The sequence below is a fragment of the Lycium barbarum genome, chromosome 4, assembly GCF_019175385.1.
Source record: "Lycium barbarum isolate Lr01 chromosome 4, ASM1917538v2, whole genome shotgun sequence".
Classification (NCBI taxonomy): Eukaryota; Viridiplantae; Streptophyta; class Magnoliopsida; order Solanales; family Solanaceae; genus Lycium; species Lycium barbarum.
In genome coordinates, this window is record NC_083340.1 from 127,221,241 (window position 1) to 127,238,204 (window position 16,964).

Below are 16,964 nucleotides of genomic sequence, written 5' to 3' on the forward strand. Positions count from 1 at the left end.
CATTTTATTTAGTTAGTAGAACCTTCTAACTATGTATTACTCTTATACAAATTCTCTTGTTTTTTCTCTAAAGACGGAGAATTCTAAATTAATTACTTATCTTATTTCTTCTTTAATTAGAAGTTCTTTGAAGCACTGTTAATAGACACAAAAGGACAAAAACAATAACATTGGTGAAAAAGTGGGTTGAAGAAGATGAAATCTTGGCTTTATCTTTGATGAAATCATGGTTTGAAGTTGATTGAATGAAGACGACCCAATTTGAGAGAAAATTGCGCCTAGAAATTAAACTCATATTCGAAATCAAGTTCCTAAAATTAAACCTAAACCCCTGGGGCTGGGAAAGCCCAAATCTGCTATGTTTTGTAAAATCTTGTTATGTTTGATAAATAAATAAAAATATGTTTTAATAATATAGGGTCTTATTTAATTATGGAAGTGATTTTCCCTTAACATAACACCTATCCAATTAACCAAAAAAGAAGAACGAAAAACATTGCAAAAAGGGCTTATTGAAGGGCAGAAAAGAAAGAAAAGACTCACAATGAATTTGTCTATACTACTCCATTTGTTTTAATTTGTTTGTCTGATTTTGATTTGGCATGAAGTTTTAAAAAATAAATTATAATTTTAAATCTTGTGATTTAAATTAAAGATATGTAAAATGTATCAAAATGTCAATCTTGTGATCTTAAACATGTCATATGAAAAGTATAATTTAAAGAGTTACTTATTAAAAAAAAGATTAAAATGAAAAGTAAGACAAACAAATAGAAATATATATAAGTTATACCTCCTCTATCCCAATTTACGTGATACATTTTTTTTTAGTCCGTTTAAAAAATAATATCATTTTTTATATTTTGAAAGAATTTAATTTATTTAAGTTGAGGTATCTATTTGTGCAAAATCGAAGTTGAAGAGCATTTATATGTTTTATCAATATAGAAAGTGACAAAAAAATAAAAGTACCACATTTAAATTGGGACGGAGCAATTACTATTGTTTTCCCTACTTTTCCTTATCTACTTGCGGAGTGTTACCATTTGGACTGAGAAGCAAAACAGCCGAGTAATCGTAGATAGAGATAACAGCAACAATGGCTGTGCACTATCCTTCTTCCTCTTCCTTAATTTTCACTTCTCCAAACAAAACTTCATTTCTTGGTTTCTCCATGGCAGCTTTATCCAAACCGTCGTTTCAATCATTTCCCCTTTCAAGAATCAATCGGACGACCCAAATTCGTTGCCAAGATAAAGCTGCTTATATTCCACTTGACCAACGATGGATGTTTGAAGAATCTGAAATCGATGGCCCTGTAAACTTATAAATTCTCCCCCTTTTATCTTTTTCTCCATTTCTTTTATCTTACTTGTTTTACTTGAATTATTTTTAGCAGAGCTGAAAAATTTTACTCCCTCCGTCCCAATTTATGTGATATAATTTGACTAGACACGAGACTTTTATGTGATATAGCTTGACTAAGTATGAAGTTTAAGAAAAAATGAACACTTTTGAAACTTGTGGTATCAACCAAGCCATAGTTATTTATGGGGCTATAAATTATTTTATTAAGGGTAAAATGAAAAGTTTTAAGTAAAATTATTCTAAATATAAAAATGTATCATTTTTTCTATATGGACTAAAAGTTAAAGTGGATCACATCAATTTTGACCGAGGGAGTAGTTTTTTCCCCAGATTTTGGTTACAATTTACTAGTTGAGTTAATGGTCCAAAACACATGTGAACTATCACATTTTTGCGAGTTTCATATCCCAATTATCAGTTGTTCCCTTTTATAGCCGAACTATCACTATTTATGCCAACTATGAGCTGTTCTCTTTTCTTAACTGAACTATCACCTAAGTGTGTTTTAGTAAATAGATGGTGAAAGTTCAGGTATTAAAACAAAACAACCGATTGTGGGATCTGAAACTCGTGTAAAAGTGATAGTTTAGTTGTGTTTAGGACCATTATCTCTTACTAATTGTCTGATAAATGGAGAAATCTAGTTATCGAATTCAATTTAGGTTATTTGCATATGCTTAAATTTGGGAAAATCAAATCTTGAACTAAGCTTCAAGTGTGTTATACTTAGTAGTTTATACTGTTCCATTTTATATGACACTTTTTTTTTTCCCTTTTTGTTTGTTCAAAAAAGATTGCACATTTCTGTATTAGGCAACCTTTTAAAATTTTCAATTTCAATTTAGCCTCGATGACATGTTAATGTGGTTGATATGACATATTGAAGACCACAATTCTTTTGGATTTTTTTTGTAAGTTACATATACTTAGGCTATGTGTCAAAAGTTGGTCTTTCTTTCATAAACTTCGTGTGCGTCAAACAATGTCATGAAGGAGAAATAAAGAACTGTTCTTTTGCAGTAACTCTCAAATTTGAAAGCTTCAGTTACTTCTTACAGTACCTCAATAGTTTCTTTGAATTTACTTGGTCTTGCACAGCTGAACAAAAAACTGTCAAACAGCTATAAGATTTCATTATGCAATTTGTTCTCTATCCCCCCTGAATCTACACAGTACCAACACTAGCTTCTTTGAGAAGGTGGAAAATAAAAAAAAGGAAAAAGTTGAATTTTGTAGGAGAGATTATTGCTAGCTCATCTGCAGAAGTATATGAAGAGCTAAGTTTCAAACTAATTTCATGTGTCTCCTGGATAGATAGTCTACTTTGGCAGTCAGTCAACAGTAACTTGAAAATCTTATAGGCTTTTGTGTAAGCAATATTAAAGACAGTGTCGCATGTAGTGTTGCTGCAGATCAAATGGTGCTTCTAATAGCTGCATTAATGTGGAGAGAGGATTTCATATTCGAACAAACCTCGTAATCGTAAGAAAGTGGGTTTTTCAGTTATGGGCCTGGCAAAAGAAAAATTGGGATAGGATTCTATAGGATCTCCCCCACTTCAAAATCGGACGTGATGAAAGGAAACTTTCACGTTCGATTTTGCAAGGGGGGGGGGGGGGGGGAGATCCTATAGAATCCTATCCCAATTTTTCTTTTGCTAGGCCCATAACTGAAAAGCCTACTTTCTTATTGATTTTTTATTCTATTTCTATAAGAAGATTCATTTTATTATGGTATGAATGCGTATCGATGCTGTATTACACTGCCTTTTTTGAGATTACTCATAGACCTTCCATATTGGAATTTTATATCATTGGTATTCTTTTTCTCTCTATGTTAGAGAGAGAGGGAGAGTCGGTATGAGTTGAATGGTTAGAGCCATATCAATCTAAAGTATTGCAACTATCACCTAAATTATGGAGAATATTTGCTCGAGTGTTCAAGATGTCCATAGTGTTCATGGTTCAGCATGACTTAGTTTCTTAATCAATGAACATAACAAGAGTTTTATGTTAATTTTGCTAGAGCTTCTGAAGCAAGATTATGAACGTTCTTGCATGATTATGGATAATGTATGGAAAATAACTTATCTTCTTTCCTCCTATAGGATATTTGGAACAAGACATGGTATCCCAAGGCTGCCGACCATGTGAACACAGACAAACCTTGGTATATCGTTGATGCCACTGACAAAATTCTTGGAAGATTAGCATCAACTATAGCGATATATTTAAGAGGGAAGAATCTGGCTACATACACTCCAAGTGTTGACATGGGTGCATTTGTCATAGTGGTAAGTTTCTGTATTGTATAACTTTAACACGTTCTTGCTCTCCTTAACTGTAAATTATCTGCTAGTCTGCAGTTTGATGTCTGAGCAATTCTGTTTTTACTTGAACACCCAAAAGGTTAATGCTGAGAAGGTTGCCGTATCTGGGAAGAAGAGGACCCAAAAACTTTACAGGAGGCACTCAGGGAGACCTGGTGGGATGAAAGTGGAGACTTTTGATCAACTCCAACAGAGAATTCCTGAAAGAATCATTGAACATGCTGTCCGTGGCATGCTTCCCAAAGAGAGGGTCGGTATGCTTTACTATTTTTGGAGTTCCGTTCCAAGCTGAACCTGTATGAGTTTTCTTAATTACGTTGATTAACCTAAAGAAGATATTAGGCAATTTACAAGCCTTTTTCACTTTTGGCCTGTCGGCCAAAATTAATTACGGGGCTAGCCAAAATATACAAACATATACAGTGATTAATGATTATATATATTATATGTATATTTATGCATCTAACATGTATATTTATACTTAATATACAAAACCTATACATTTGCTGGCTATTTTGTAAATTAGGTCACCGGAAGGCATTGGACTGTAACTATCTCATTTACATATAATGTTGGGGACAAATTATCACTTATCAGATATTAGGGACTTCATAAATAACTCTCGTCTCCCAGAGCACCCAGGGGACTTATGATAGACTCGTATGTGTGTGTGTATTACATTCACATATAAACCTTGCCCCCTTGGAACCAATGATTTTAAATCCTAGATTCGCCTCTGCATAAAAGAATATTACGTCTTTGAATGCCCGTTTGTAGGCAGAGAATGGGTTAATTAATTCTGCATGGCTATGGTTTGCTTCTACATAGTGGCAGATGAGAGTTTTGCAATACATGCTTTCAGGGTTATTGAATGTGTGCATATACTCCTTCTTTCAAGTTCAAGAAATTGATAAATTCATTGGATCTCAAAATTTCTAGTGATTGCACTGGTTTTCACTTAAATCACTGATATCAATTCTAAATGGATTCACTTTTCTGTTTTTGCAGCTTGGAAGACAATTATTTACCCATCTTAAGGTATATAAAGGTCCTGAACATCCTCACGAGGCACAAAAACCCATCGAATTGCCGATTAGAGACAGGAGGATACAGAAGCAACGGTGAACTCCTAGCGATACCACTGAGGAACAGGTTCTCATTTTTGGCTGTTGATATTCCTCTAAGTTGTTTCTGATTAACAGGTGTAACTTCATATTTCAACTCCAGTATTGTACCTGGTCTCTTGCTATTCTTTTTTATGCTTTTGTAGAGGTTTTTCATTTCAGATTGAGTTGCCTCACACCCTTTTAAGCAATTGATGTTTTTTTAGGTTTCAGTTCTAATGAATGTTTCTTCACCTTTGCTTAGTCCCTGAGATTTGATTGAGGTTATACAAGTTATTCTATTTGGCATTCTAAGTTCCATATAGGGTGCGTTCGATAGGGAGGAACATCATAAAATGTTTTCAATTTTCCCATATTCGATTGTTCAAAATTGTTTAAAAACATTCTCTAGGAAAACAAGTTCTTTAAAAATGAGGAAAATGACTTTCATAGTTAAAGTAGGGAAAACAAGTTTCACAAGTGGCATTCCACATTGATTGTGTCTTTCCCATCATCCAACACACCTCAACTTCACCCTCACCCCCACCACCTCACACCCCTCCTCTCGATCCCCACTTCTCATAGGATTGTGTAGATTATATAGAAATGCTTTTAGTATAACACTTTTTGCTTACATTCGGAACACAAGAAAATAAATAAGAAACCCACTTAGTTTAGACTCTTATGAGATCGTCAATGCTGTTGCAGGAGAGCTAATGTATTAGGTTTTTATTTTAGAAAAATACATTTATAATATTAATTAAGCAAAAGTGTATATTAAAAAGGACAAGTTAGTCATATCACAACTTTTATGAGTTAATAATAAACAGGTCAAAAGAATTATTACAAAAAAGTAAAACAGAGGAGGTAAACGTAATCTTGCAAACCCCAAGGGAGATCAGTGTGATGAAGCGAGACCTGTGGGAGGTCTCTGAAATTATCCTTAAAAAGAATTGTGAAGATAAAAATTTGCATCGTTAACTTGATGCAAATTCTTTCAGTATTCAGTCCGTCCAGTATTTAGTCAGTTTAGTATTCATTCAGTTCAGTATCTCACTAGTTCAGTAAGCATGTATTCATTTAGTTCATTACGCATGTGTTCTTGTCAGTTCATTGATCACGTGTCACAGCTAGTCAGTTTCAGGTAGCTTAGTTACAGAGTAAACTTTGCCAATGTTTTCGTAGAGTCTCAGAATTAGTCGCAATTATAGCCAAGATAATAATTTGAGGACGAATGATCCCAAGGGGGGGGGGGGGGGATAATGTAATATCTTGGGTCCTTATACTAAGGTATGACTCGTATTTAGAGAGTTAAACAAAATTTAGAAGGTTTCACGTTTTTGTAGAAGTGGCCTAGGGGCCTACTTCGGGCAACCAAAACCCCTTGATTAGTTGGGAATTTTGAAAAGTACCCTTAATAAAAAATTGTAATAAGTGGAAATAACTTTTCATCCATATAACTATTAGGCCAAATGGAAATCGGAGCAAAAAGTTATTAGCATCACAAAAACGCTCAGAACAGCAGGCCATGCGCGTTGGCCATGCCTCAATGTAACACTCCGTAAATTCAGAATAGGTGTGGATGCGTTAAATGAGTATTAATGTGGTGTTTTAGACATGTGTAGTACAATCGACATGATTTTGGGTGAAAATAATTATTTTGAAATCAAGACGAATAGTGAGGTACTTAAAATTCGATAGAATTAGCTAAGTTTACGGTAGGTTTGCCTTCCAGCCCGATTCATGATTTTTTTTTTTTTTGAGAATTTGAGAAAACTTAAAATATGAAAGTTGTAGCCCTGAAATACCTTTCCAACGGTATATTGTGGAGCTCAAACAGAGCTCTGTAAAAGAAAATATGCCAATTTTACCGAAAACTGCGCAGAAGCCGATACGGGCCACTTGCGTTGGACACGCGTCGTGCGTGAGGACGCGTACGTTGGCCCTGCATTGCTGGCCCAGCATGGGAAATCACGCTCTCGGACCAAAAGTTTGTAGAGGGTCCTGCGTTGGATGTGCGACGCGGTCCCAATGCGGATGGGTCGGGTTTTCGGGTTAAGACCTCATATTTTCGCATTTTAACTTATAGGGAAAAGGTGCAAATATACCCTTCAACTTTGCGATTTAGAGCAGATATACCCGTTATTACAAAAGAGATGTATCTATACACTTACCGTTACAAAATAGTGTAGATATACCCCCGCCGTTACAAAATGACGCAAATATACCCTTTCGCTGATGGGATTTTTTTTTTTAAAAAAAAACATTTAGTTTATTTTTAATTTTTTAAAAAATCACGTGACTTTAAAAAGTCTACCTATTTTTTTTAGTAGATATATTTTCTAAAGCCACATGATAATATTTTTTTCTAATGTGTCGTGATCTGGGTCGTTTAAAAAAATATCTCCGTGAATTTAAAAACATAAGTCTACCCATTTTTTTTTAACGAACTAGACCTAACCCAGCAGAAAAAAACTACTATTTGGCTTTAGAAAAGTATGTCTAGTAAAAAAAATGGGTAAACTTGTTTTTAAAATTACGTGGCATTTTTTAAATTAAAAAATAACCTAAATGATTTTATATTAAAAAAAATTCCATCAGCGAAAAAGGGTATATTTGCACCATTTTATAATGACAGGAATATTTGCACATTTTGTAACGGCAGGGGTATATATAAACCACTTTTATAACGAGGGGTACATATGCTTTAAATTGCACAGTTGAGGGGTATATCTGCACCTTTGCCCTAACTTATATCTATATATATAATCCTAAGGTAAGAAAGAACAAGTCCTAACTCCTAAGCCTCAAGTACCCTCTAAGGCAACTTATATGATGATTCTAGGTTGATTTCAAGTCTCTAATCCTTTTTTACCTCGAATAAACCCTTCTAATCAATAAAGTTGTGATTAGAACATCATTGTTGAGCGAAGAAACCCTAGAACTCGAATTCAAGAGGATTGAACTTCAAAAAGGTAAGGCTTCTACTCCTAATTATTTATAGCTGTGAATTGATTAGTTCTTGGGAGAATAGTAAATGAGTTTGATAAAGAGAATCATATGAACTATGCTAGGGTTTTGGGTTGTTGACTTAAGATTGTTGTAATCATTTGGGTGATGAAAAATGGTGTTAGTTACATCTATTTAGGATTGTAGAATCCCCTAGAAGTAATAGAAAGAGAATTTGGTGAAAAAAACACCATTAATAAGGGTTATGAAGCTTTACTCCCATAAGGTGTTTGATAAAATGCCTAAGTGACTAAAACATGAGCATTAGTGCTAATATTGCATCCTTTTGATATATATTGTCATAGATTATCATTGAAAGAGGTGACGAACATTGTGATACACGTAAAAAGGCCAGAGTCAAGGTCTGTGAGGCTAACTCTCTACGTTTGGGAATGTTTATGATTCTCCCTACACCTCATTCTTTATGGCTATTACGAATTTCCTCAGAAAGTAATTATGCCTCAGTTCCATGAATGGTTGTAGAACTTCAATTCTCTAGATGACATAGTTTCATAATTCATTTAATATCCTGTGCGCCTCAATTATGACAAATCAGTTTATTATGAATAAACATGTCTCAGTCTAGTTCTATTCAGAATTCTTGTATCATGTAACTTAGCATCATTCAGTATTTCAGGATCATGTATGGTAGTAGGATTTTCAGTTCCTGATTTTAAATCCTTGAATGTTGAACACCTGTATTTTGGGCCTGCAGCCATAGTTTATGCTTTATGCATCTTTGGGCCTGAGGCCGTAGTTATATATAAGTATACTTGGGCCCGAGGCTGCAGCTTGTGCACCTATATATTGGGCCGGAGGCCGAAGCTTATTTACTCAGATAAACAGGCAGTTTCTCATTCAGAACAGGGAGTATTTATGTTCAGTTATAGGGAGTATGTATGTGTGTGTGTATTTATGTTCAGTTATAGGGAGTATGTATGTATGTATGTATGTATGTGTGTGTGTGTATATATTTATATATTCTCAGTTAGTTTTACATACCAGTGCAATTCAAATGTACTGACGTTCCTTTTTTCCCGAGGCCTGCAGGTTGGCGATTCTGCTTGCTATGACATATTGTATCAGCTATTGATGAGCCCCAGTCTTTCGGGGAATTTCCCCTCTTTTTTAGTCTTTAAAGTATTTCATTTAGTAAGGTATGCCGGGGGCCTTGTCTCAATAGACAGTTAGCATTTCAGTATTCTTTAGAGGCTTTGTAGGATATAGTCTAGTCAGTCAGATATTAACAAGTTTTTATGTGTTAGCCTTGTCGGCTACTCGTTTATACTTGCAGACTTTTTAGTACTTTCCGCATTTATAATATTTCAGGTAGACTCTTTAGTAGATCAACATATTGTGTGTTTATATCCAACTTACAGTTATATCTCATGTTGATCCAGCCAACCAGTTGGTTCGCTCCGTTAAATGCAATCAGGCACCGAGTGTCGTGTTATGTCTAGGCCATGGTTCGGGGAGTGACACTCAAGGACTTGACACAAGCTGTAAAATGAAATGATGAGGATATTCAACATCTTGGAATAAAAAAATGAAGTCATTCGTTGAGGCTCATAACACTCACCAACTTGAGAGTGTTGAAAAAGGTCAAGAAAAGTTCAAATTGGAGGAAGAAATTGAGCTTCATAGTGAGGAGTCACGAATTGAACATCTTCCAATTGACTTCATGCTAATTGGAAATGTCGAAAAAGAAAAGGAATTCGAGTCAACCAGTGTCTTGAATAATATGGTGGATATTGACTCTAGTTTTGGAGAAAGAGAGAATGTTAACAACCAGACAAGATTGCAAGTTGGGAGTTTGAAGTCTCATTCCTAACATTTTTCAACAGTTGATTTGTGTAGTGATATGGGAATTGAATCACATACATCCATATTGGATGGCGAAAAAGAAAGGCATGAGCCGTGCATTTTGCAATTTGTAAACTCATAAAGGCAAAATAACAACCCTCATTTGAAACCCAAGAAATGCAAAATGAATAAGTTAACGTTTGACTTGTTCATCTATAGACCACCCCCACCGCTCATGGTCACAAACTTGAGTCCAAATTGGGTACCCAATTCATAAGTTCCAAATAACGAGAAAAGCAGTGAAGGTGGTAACCGTCATGCTGCGACGTTAAATCAAGCGCTTCGTGGGAGGCAACCTATCATTTTGAATTGTGTTTTTAATTTTTTAGGTAGAATAACTTTATTTTATTGTTTTTGATCAATCAGAATTGTAACTACTCGCTTAGTCATTTTGAGCTTTTTTACCTTATGTTTTTCCAAAATACCATTTTTGTAGTTTCATTTCTATATTTATGACTTGCAGGGATGGGTGGCATAGTTCACGAGGCAATCGGGGGAATTTTAGATGGGTTTTAGTGAATTTGGATTTTTCTAAGTTAAGGAAATGATGATGTTTGACCAAAGTCAACATTGGAGATCAATGCGTCATGTTCAAAGTCCTGTCAATTTCATTAGGTCTAGAATGTGATTTTTGACTTAGTCAGACCTTTGGTCTGAGCCCCGAGGAGTTCGGGTGCGATTTGGGTCGTTTGTAGGAAATATGAGATTTTGATGGTTTGGAGTTGACCTTGGTCAACACCGAGTTAAGATGATCTATTTTGGGAATTCTGAGTGTGCGAGCGAGTTCGTAGCATCTTTATGGTAGAAATGCATATTTGGTTTGTGTTCGGGGGGTTCCGAATGAGTTTCAGGTGTTGAATTGAAAGTTTTGGGACTTTATCCTTTTTTGGTTCTGATGTTTTGGACCTATGCCATTTGGGCCACACTTGCGTAGCCGCAGCTGCGCAAGGTGGGCGACAGGTATGAGGGAAGAGAGTTAAGTAGGTGGTCGCACCCGCAAGGGATAGTTTGCAGGGGTGGAAGCGCACCTGCGGACTTGCGATTTTTAAGTGAGGCTCGCACTTGTGAGTTTCTGTGCACAGGAGCGGTCTTATAGGGGCAGGAAATGTGCCATAACTGTGAGGATCACTGGAGAACCCATAAAATTCCCAATTCAAACCACATTCTTCTTGAACCCATTTTAGAAACTAAAGAGCACGGATTAGAGTGATTTTACGTGCTAGATTCAAGTTTCTTCATTGGGATAAGTTCTTAACCTTAATCTAGGTGTTTATTAAAGATTACATCCTTTATTTAGTGATTCTTTCTATGATTCTTAAGTAGTAGATTAAGGGTTTCCCTGAAAAGGGGGTTTGGTTGAGATTAATGAAATTAAGGATTCATTTCTGGTTAGAACATCATGATTTACGGGATATGACTATTTAGACTATGCGTAGGATGTATTTTAATCAACATTCTAGTTTCGCCCTGGGGGCTCGGGATTGCCTTTTTAGGTTCGTTTATATATGGGTTCCACATTAAAGTATAGTAATATGGGCATCATTGGATTCGTTTATCCTCATAGAGTATCATTTTGACTATATTGAACTCTATTTGAAAATGGAATTACTATTTTTACTATTGGGGTTTGCGACGGGAATTTGGGTTGACTTTTTGGATTCAAATCCTTGATATAGCAAGATGGGTATCAGATAGAATCGTATTCTTATGTAGATACAAAATTTGAACAGATTGGGCTCGTTTGGAAGCTCAAAGGAAGGGAAAGGCCATGGACTGACTCTTCCGTTTCAGATTCAGGCAAGTTAAAATTTACTAGACCCTTTATGCAGTGTTATATGTTAGTTAGCATAATTAAGGGCGCAATGGGGAATCGGGTGTCCCCTGGTGAGGTGACGAGCACTTGTGCGACTATCTGTGTAACTGTATGGGTTACTAAAATATGAAAGAAACATGCGAGGTGACGGAGATTATGTGTTTGGCCTTCAGGCCTTGAAGGTGGTTGATAAATCCACTAGGTTGGTATGGTTGTTGCTTATTAGGGCTATGCTGGCCATAGTTGATTGAATATTTGTGAACATTGAATTGACTTGCATTCATCACTCCACATCTTTTCTAAATTATGAAAATGGACATATATACTTGATATTGAATTGATATTATGCATTTGCATGGTATACGCATATCTATGTCATACTTTCATGATATTATTGGCATTTGATTGATGAAAAAAGGCCTTGGAGGATGGATATTGGATATACTACATTGACTAAGTGTTGATTATATTATAGCCTACTGCCTGGTACTCGATGTGATGGCCATTGCATACTATTCACTTTCATCTCATGATATCTTACTTGTTTGACTTGTTTTCATACCATACTTGTCCGGAATGTTGAAAAGGTTGGATCTTTATGACTTTACCTAAAAGAGATAGAGTTTATGAACTAATTGAGTTGTGGACCTATTTAATGCTTATAAATTGTGGACTTGAAACTAACAAATCAGGAAGAGGAGTAATTAAAGTGCCAACTCTCGTCATCACTATAGTTTACGGTCAGTCAATGATGTTGCTGGGTACAGGTGTTTCCCATACTCACTTTACACTTGCTGCACCTTTGTGTGCAGGTTCGGATCTGAGCACGAGTGGGGGTCGAGGCTTGTAGATGCTTTGGAGCATTTGCTTAGATTTTGGGGTGAGCCTATGATGGTTTTGCGATGTTAGACTCTTTCCTGTTTTTACTTTCTGTCTTTTCTTATTTCGAACAACATTTTGTACTATTCAGATTTGTATTCAGATTAGTAGCTCTTCTACTTATGACTTCCAGATTTTGAGGGAGTAGTTGACTTAGACATATTTATATTTCAGTTATTTAAGAATTTTAAGTATATTTGGTTTGTGTTCCTTTACTTTCCACATTTACTTTACGTATCTTTGCTTGTGTTGATTTGGTGTTCGACTAAGGATTGGGTTAGGTGCCCTCATGGCACAAATGGAATTTTGGATCATGACAACAATGAATCATGAGATTTGGAAGTGTATGGGATACAAAGTAGGGGAAGAGTGATCAATGAGAAAATCAAGGATTCAGCTGCGTATCTGGCAATTGCGAACGACTGAAAATTTATGGTCACTCATAATTGTGGTGCTTCGCTCACAATTGTGCTCTTTCCTACATCTCAGAGAACGAAATTGCGGGCTAGATGTTCAAGTTGTGAACTATGGGGCACTAAAGGGACATAACACTGCCTTATTTGAAAAGTTCACAAAAATATTTTCTTACTCCCTAACAGTGAAAATATTTTCCTCTCTATCCCAACTCTTCAAAGTCCATCTATTTCACTGCTTGATTCATCATCCAACTTGCAAGCATCAATGAATGAAAGCTTAATCTTTGTATCTCCTTCTCCTAATTCTTTCTATATTTCTCAAGAATTAGGGTTTATACTGGGGACTTTGTTTTGGTACGAATTTGCTAGAATTTGGAATCTTGTAATAAATAGCTGGGTGAGATTGGTATTGAGAGTGTGTACTTGTTTGTGCCTAAAATTGGAGAAGTCAGAGTACTCATAACTTGTAAAAACGGGGTGAACAAAGTTGTTCTTTTAAGTGTTTATGATAGGCTCGAATGAAATACTTTGCCGAATCTTTGAACTTTTAATGATTTAATGTTGGGTGTGAGATATATTACTTGTTATAAGTCTTAAAATTGCTTGGGAATTCTATTTTGATGACCCTTATTTGAAAATTATGGGGTCTTAAATGTTTCAATGTCGAGTATAAGCTAATGGGAGTGATGGGTTCACAATAGCGGCAAACTTTTCGCATTTTCAAAGAGGTGGTCGCAATTGCGAAAACTGAAGAGCCTGGCAATTCTCGCAATTGCCAAGACTGTCGCTTTTGCGAGTTTCGCAATTGCTTTTCGCAATTGCCACATCAGAGGCTGAATTTTCTCACATTTGAAAACCTGATTTTTTTTTTCAAATGCTGATTTAAGCTTATCCAATCATTCCTTCAGCATAATAGACTAATTTTGCAACATATTTCATACCCATGTAAGGTTTCACTAATGTGCTTTGTTTTCAGGAACCAAAAGTAAAAACTGAGCCCCAACTCCGATGAATATGTGCATCAAAATCCTTTGGAGAGGAGAAGGCCTACGAACGTCTTCTCGAGTTTTATCAGAGACTTGTGTAACACCTCGTGTCTTTAGGCTAAGGTTTGACCCGTACTATGGGGGTATAACGGGAACCAAGAAGGAATCAGGTTTTCTAGTGAGTTTGCCGAAGGGCTTACTTCGAGCGACTATAACTCTTTTATTAATTGTAAATTTGAGAAATATTCCTTGATGAAAGTTGTATCCCTTTGAAATACCTTTTCATCCATATATGGACTGGGCCAAACGGATCTCTGTGCAAAATATTATGTGCATTTTACTGGACGCTATGTAGTCTCTGCGGCCGGCTAAACAACCAAGATTTAGGTGCACGACTGCACACCGGAGGCAGCGTTACTTCCTTTGCTATGTGGTCAGCTATGCAGTTCAGCCTTCCATCTGCACGGTCATGCACCAGGAACATCGTTTTAAAGCCCTAGGTCCTATCCCATATCCCAAATATGAAAACTTGCTCTAGAAACGGAAGCTCTTAAGAACTCAACTTCCCCTAAGGTTCCTCTATCATCCAGGTAAGAATTGGATATAAAATATTGATGATTTCTTCATATTAACACAAATTAATACCTCCTACTCATGTAATCCATAGATTTTCAAGAAAACCCAAGGTTCAAGTGAAGGAATTGGAGTTCTTCATCAAAAGTTTGGGTTTTTCTTTGGGTTTTGAAATTAATACGGTATGTAAGGTTAACTCTCTACGTGTGAAAATGTTATTGATCTTCCTTACACCTTGCTCGTCATGATTACTACGAATTACATCAGAAATAGAGATTACGCTCTAGTTCATGAAATGTCCAGGACTCTACCCTTTGAGAATATAGTTTTGTAGTTGTTCACTATTATCATTCTGAATTTTCTGAAATCAGTATGTGATCAATATAAGCTCATAGTTGACATCCCATGAGTCTCAGTCACAGACCACGAAATGCTTGTGTAGAAGTACTAATCTAATTTCTATGAATTCATGAATCAATGTCTCAATTCAGTAAAGAGGTAGTCAATGTTCAATATCAGAACCTTAATATGAATTCATGTTTCAGTATCTCATATCAGTATTACATTATGTCTCTCAGATCCATCATATAAATTGCTAAATGATGAGCACATGTATTTGGCCCGAGGCGATAGTTTATGTGTGCATATACTTGGGCCCGAGGCCACATAATTGTGCACCTACATTGGGCATGAGGCCACAGTAATGAACTCTTATAAATAGATGATTATCCATGTTTAGTGAGAGATACTTACGATTATGATTCTTATGCTCAGTTTAGTTATTCTTATGTTTAAGTTTCACTTTCAGTGTTCAACTATGTGTTATGTTATTTATTTGGGTTGCCCTTTTTCCCGAGTATCCCGTAGCTATTTACTTCTTTCAGTAGGTTTTACATACAAGTGCAATTCAAACGTACTTACATCCCTTTTTCCCGGGGCCTGCATTCATGATGCAAGCGCTGATTTTTAGGATGATGCATTAGTTCGTTAAGATCTCTTTTGTATCAGCTGCTTGGTGAGCCCCAATTTCCTCCGGGGAATTGTTTTACTTTCAGCCATTATTTACACTAGACTTCTTGTCCCGATAAATAGTTACTATTTCGGTATTCTTCAGAGGCTTCACAGACTAGAGCGGCAGTCATTTAGTATTTTTAGATATTGTGTTAGCCGTGTTGGCTACACCTTTACATTCTCAGATTTATCTTAGTATTTCTTACTTATAAGATTTATTCAGGCTTCTAGTAGTTCAGTATTCTTATAAATTACATTCCACATCAGTATATGTCCATGTTGATTCAGCCAGTCATGTGGTTTGTTTGGTCACATGCAGAGCCCCAAGCCATGGTTCGGGGCATGACAAAGCTTGGTATCAGAGCCCTAGGTTCAAGTGTGTTACACCTCGAAAAAAATTTCGCGTCATGTTCATTGTGAGTAAACTAACGTAAGCTCGAAGAGGTCATGGAACCATTATAAGGTTAATGAATACTCTTACCAAGTGTCAAGCAAGCGTCTAGAGGTTTGGGGATCAAGCAAATAGAAGAAAATAAGTTTGTCGAAAATTTTAAAAAAAGTTGACAGAATTTTAGGTCAACTTTGGAGGGGTACATCTCCTAGTATATTGGGAGTTTTAAAGAGTTTCAAAATCCTTAAATGAAGTTCGTCGAGTCTAGTTTCAAATGGAACAGACCGCTCATCGATACGACATCGGAGTAGAGAATTATGGACAGTACAAGTCAGGCTGACAGAGCAGAAACGTGTGCACAGTAAATGCTACAGTAATCAACTTGCTACAGTACTGCTACAATAACTCGGTGTGAACAGTAAAAATCAGAAAATTTAAAAACGAAAATCTGATCGTTTTCTCTCATTTTCTACCACCTTCTCTCCCGAAATTCTCTCTACACTTCCCCAATACTCTTTCTACCAAATTCATGGAGGTCTAAGATGAAATTCAAGTGATTATATCCAAATTCAACCACAAAAGTTAACCTTGGTAAGGAAGAACACCTCTATAGCGCTGTATTGCGTTTAAGGGTGATTGAAAGTTGAATTAGCGGCGGATGTCAAGTGGTATTTACTGTTTAAGGTAATTTTAACATCCCCTTGGTTGTGCTTAAGCTTAATTTCATGTTGGTGTGATTGTTTATAGCAAAATACTGCAAGATAGCATTGAAATAGCCTAAGACATGGCTACTGTTTCGTTGGGCTGTTTTGAGGGGATAAATATGATTTATGATGGCTAAAAATTATGGAATGCAACATGATTGTGATATGGTCTCTGTTTTTATTTGTTTTTATATGTTTATCAAATGAATTGGTGAAAGAAACATATGAAATTTAAGATTGAAAGTGAAGATTGAAATGTTAGGCATGTGGGATGGTTTATGGTATATATTGGTGTTGGAAATGATGTTATTATCGTTGTTGTTGTTGTTGTTGTTGGTTACTGAATTATAATTTCGAGCTAGGCATATAAACAGGGGTGATGCTGCCGAAATTTCGACAGATTCTAGAAAGAGTTAGTTTGAGGGCTTAAGACAGGCCTATGAAGATGAGTCTAACAATAGTATAAATTTTCTTGAATATAGATTTACGAGCCTGGGAGGCCAAACATTGAGTAGTTAA

At 36.0% G+C, this 16,964-nt stretch overlaps 1 protein-coding gene across 5 annotated transcripts; it reads left to right on the top strand.

Annotated features, from left to right (window-relative positions):
- Positions 1-982: 982 nt before the first annotated feature.
- Positions 983-12,560, top strand: LOC132636401 (large ribosomal subunit protein uL13c-like). 5 transcript variants are annotated; one of them, XR_009581242.1, is made up of 6 exons: positions 987-1,318; positions 3,476-3,661; positions 3,777-3,947; positions 4,706-4,849; positions 8,860-8,966; positions 12,298-12,560. XR_009581242.1 is itself a non-coding variant. In XM_060353255.1 (5 exons), the coding sequence occupies exons 1-4, from the start codon at positions 1,100-1,102 to the stop codon at positions 4,820-4,822; spliced, it is 693 nt and encodes a 230-aa protein (XP_060209238.1). In that variant the 5' UTR covers positions 987-1,099; the 3' UTR covers positions 4,823-4,849; positions 12,298-12,560. The 5 variants fall into 5 exon arrangements, 4 of the variants coding, with proteins under 4 accessions (XP_060209239.1, XP_060209238.1, XP_060209237.1 ...); XM_060353255.1 differs by lacking the exon at positions 8,860-8,966; XM_060353254.1 differs by lacking the exon at positions 12,298-12,560 and having other exon boundaries at positions 8,860-9,159.
- The last annotated feature ends 4,404 nt before the right edge of the window (positions 12,561-16,964 follow it).

Coding starts and splice junctions, on each gene's coding strand:
- LOC132636401 (XM_060353255.1), top strand. CDS start 1,100: ATGGCTGTGCACTATCCTTCTTCCTCTTCCTTAATTTTCACTTCTCCA. Junction 1,319..3,475: donor AATCTGAAATCGATGGCCCT/GTAAACTTATAA, acceptor TTCCTCCTATAG/GATATTTGGAACAAGACATG. Junction 3,948..4,705: donor GCATGCTTCCCAAAGAGAGG/GTCGGTATGCTT, acceptor CTGTTTTTGCAG/CTTGGAAGACAATTATTTAC.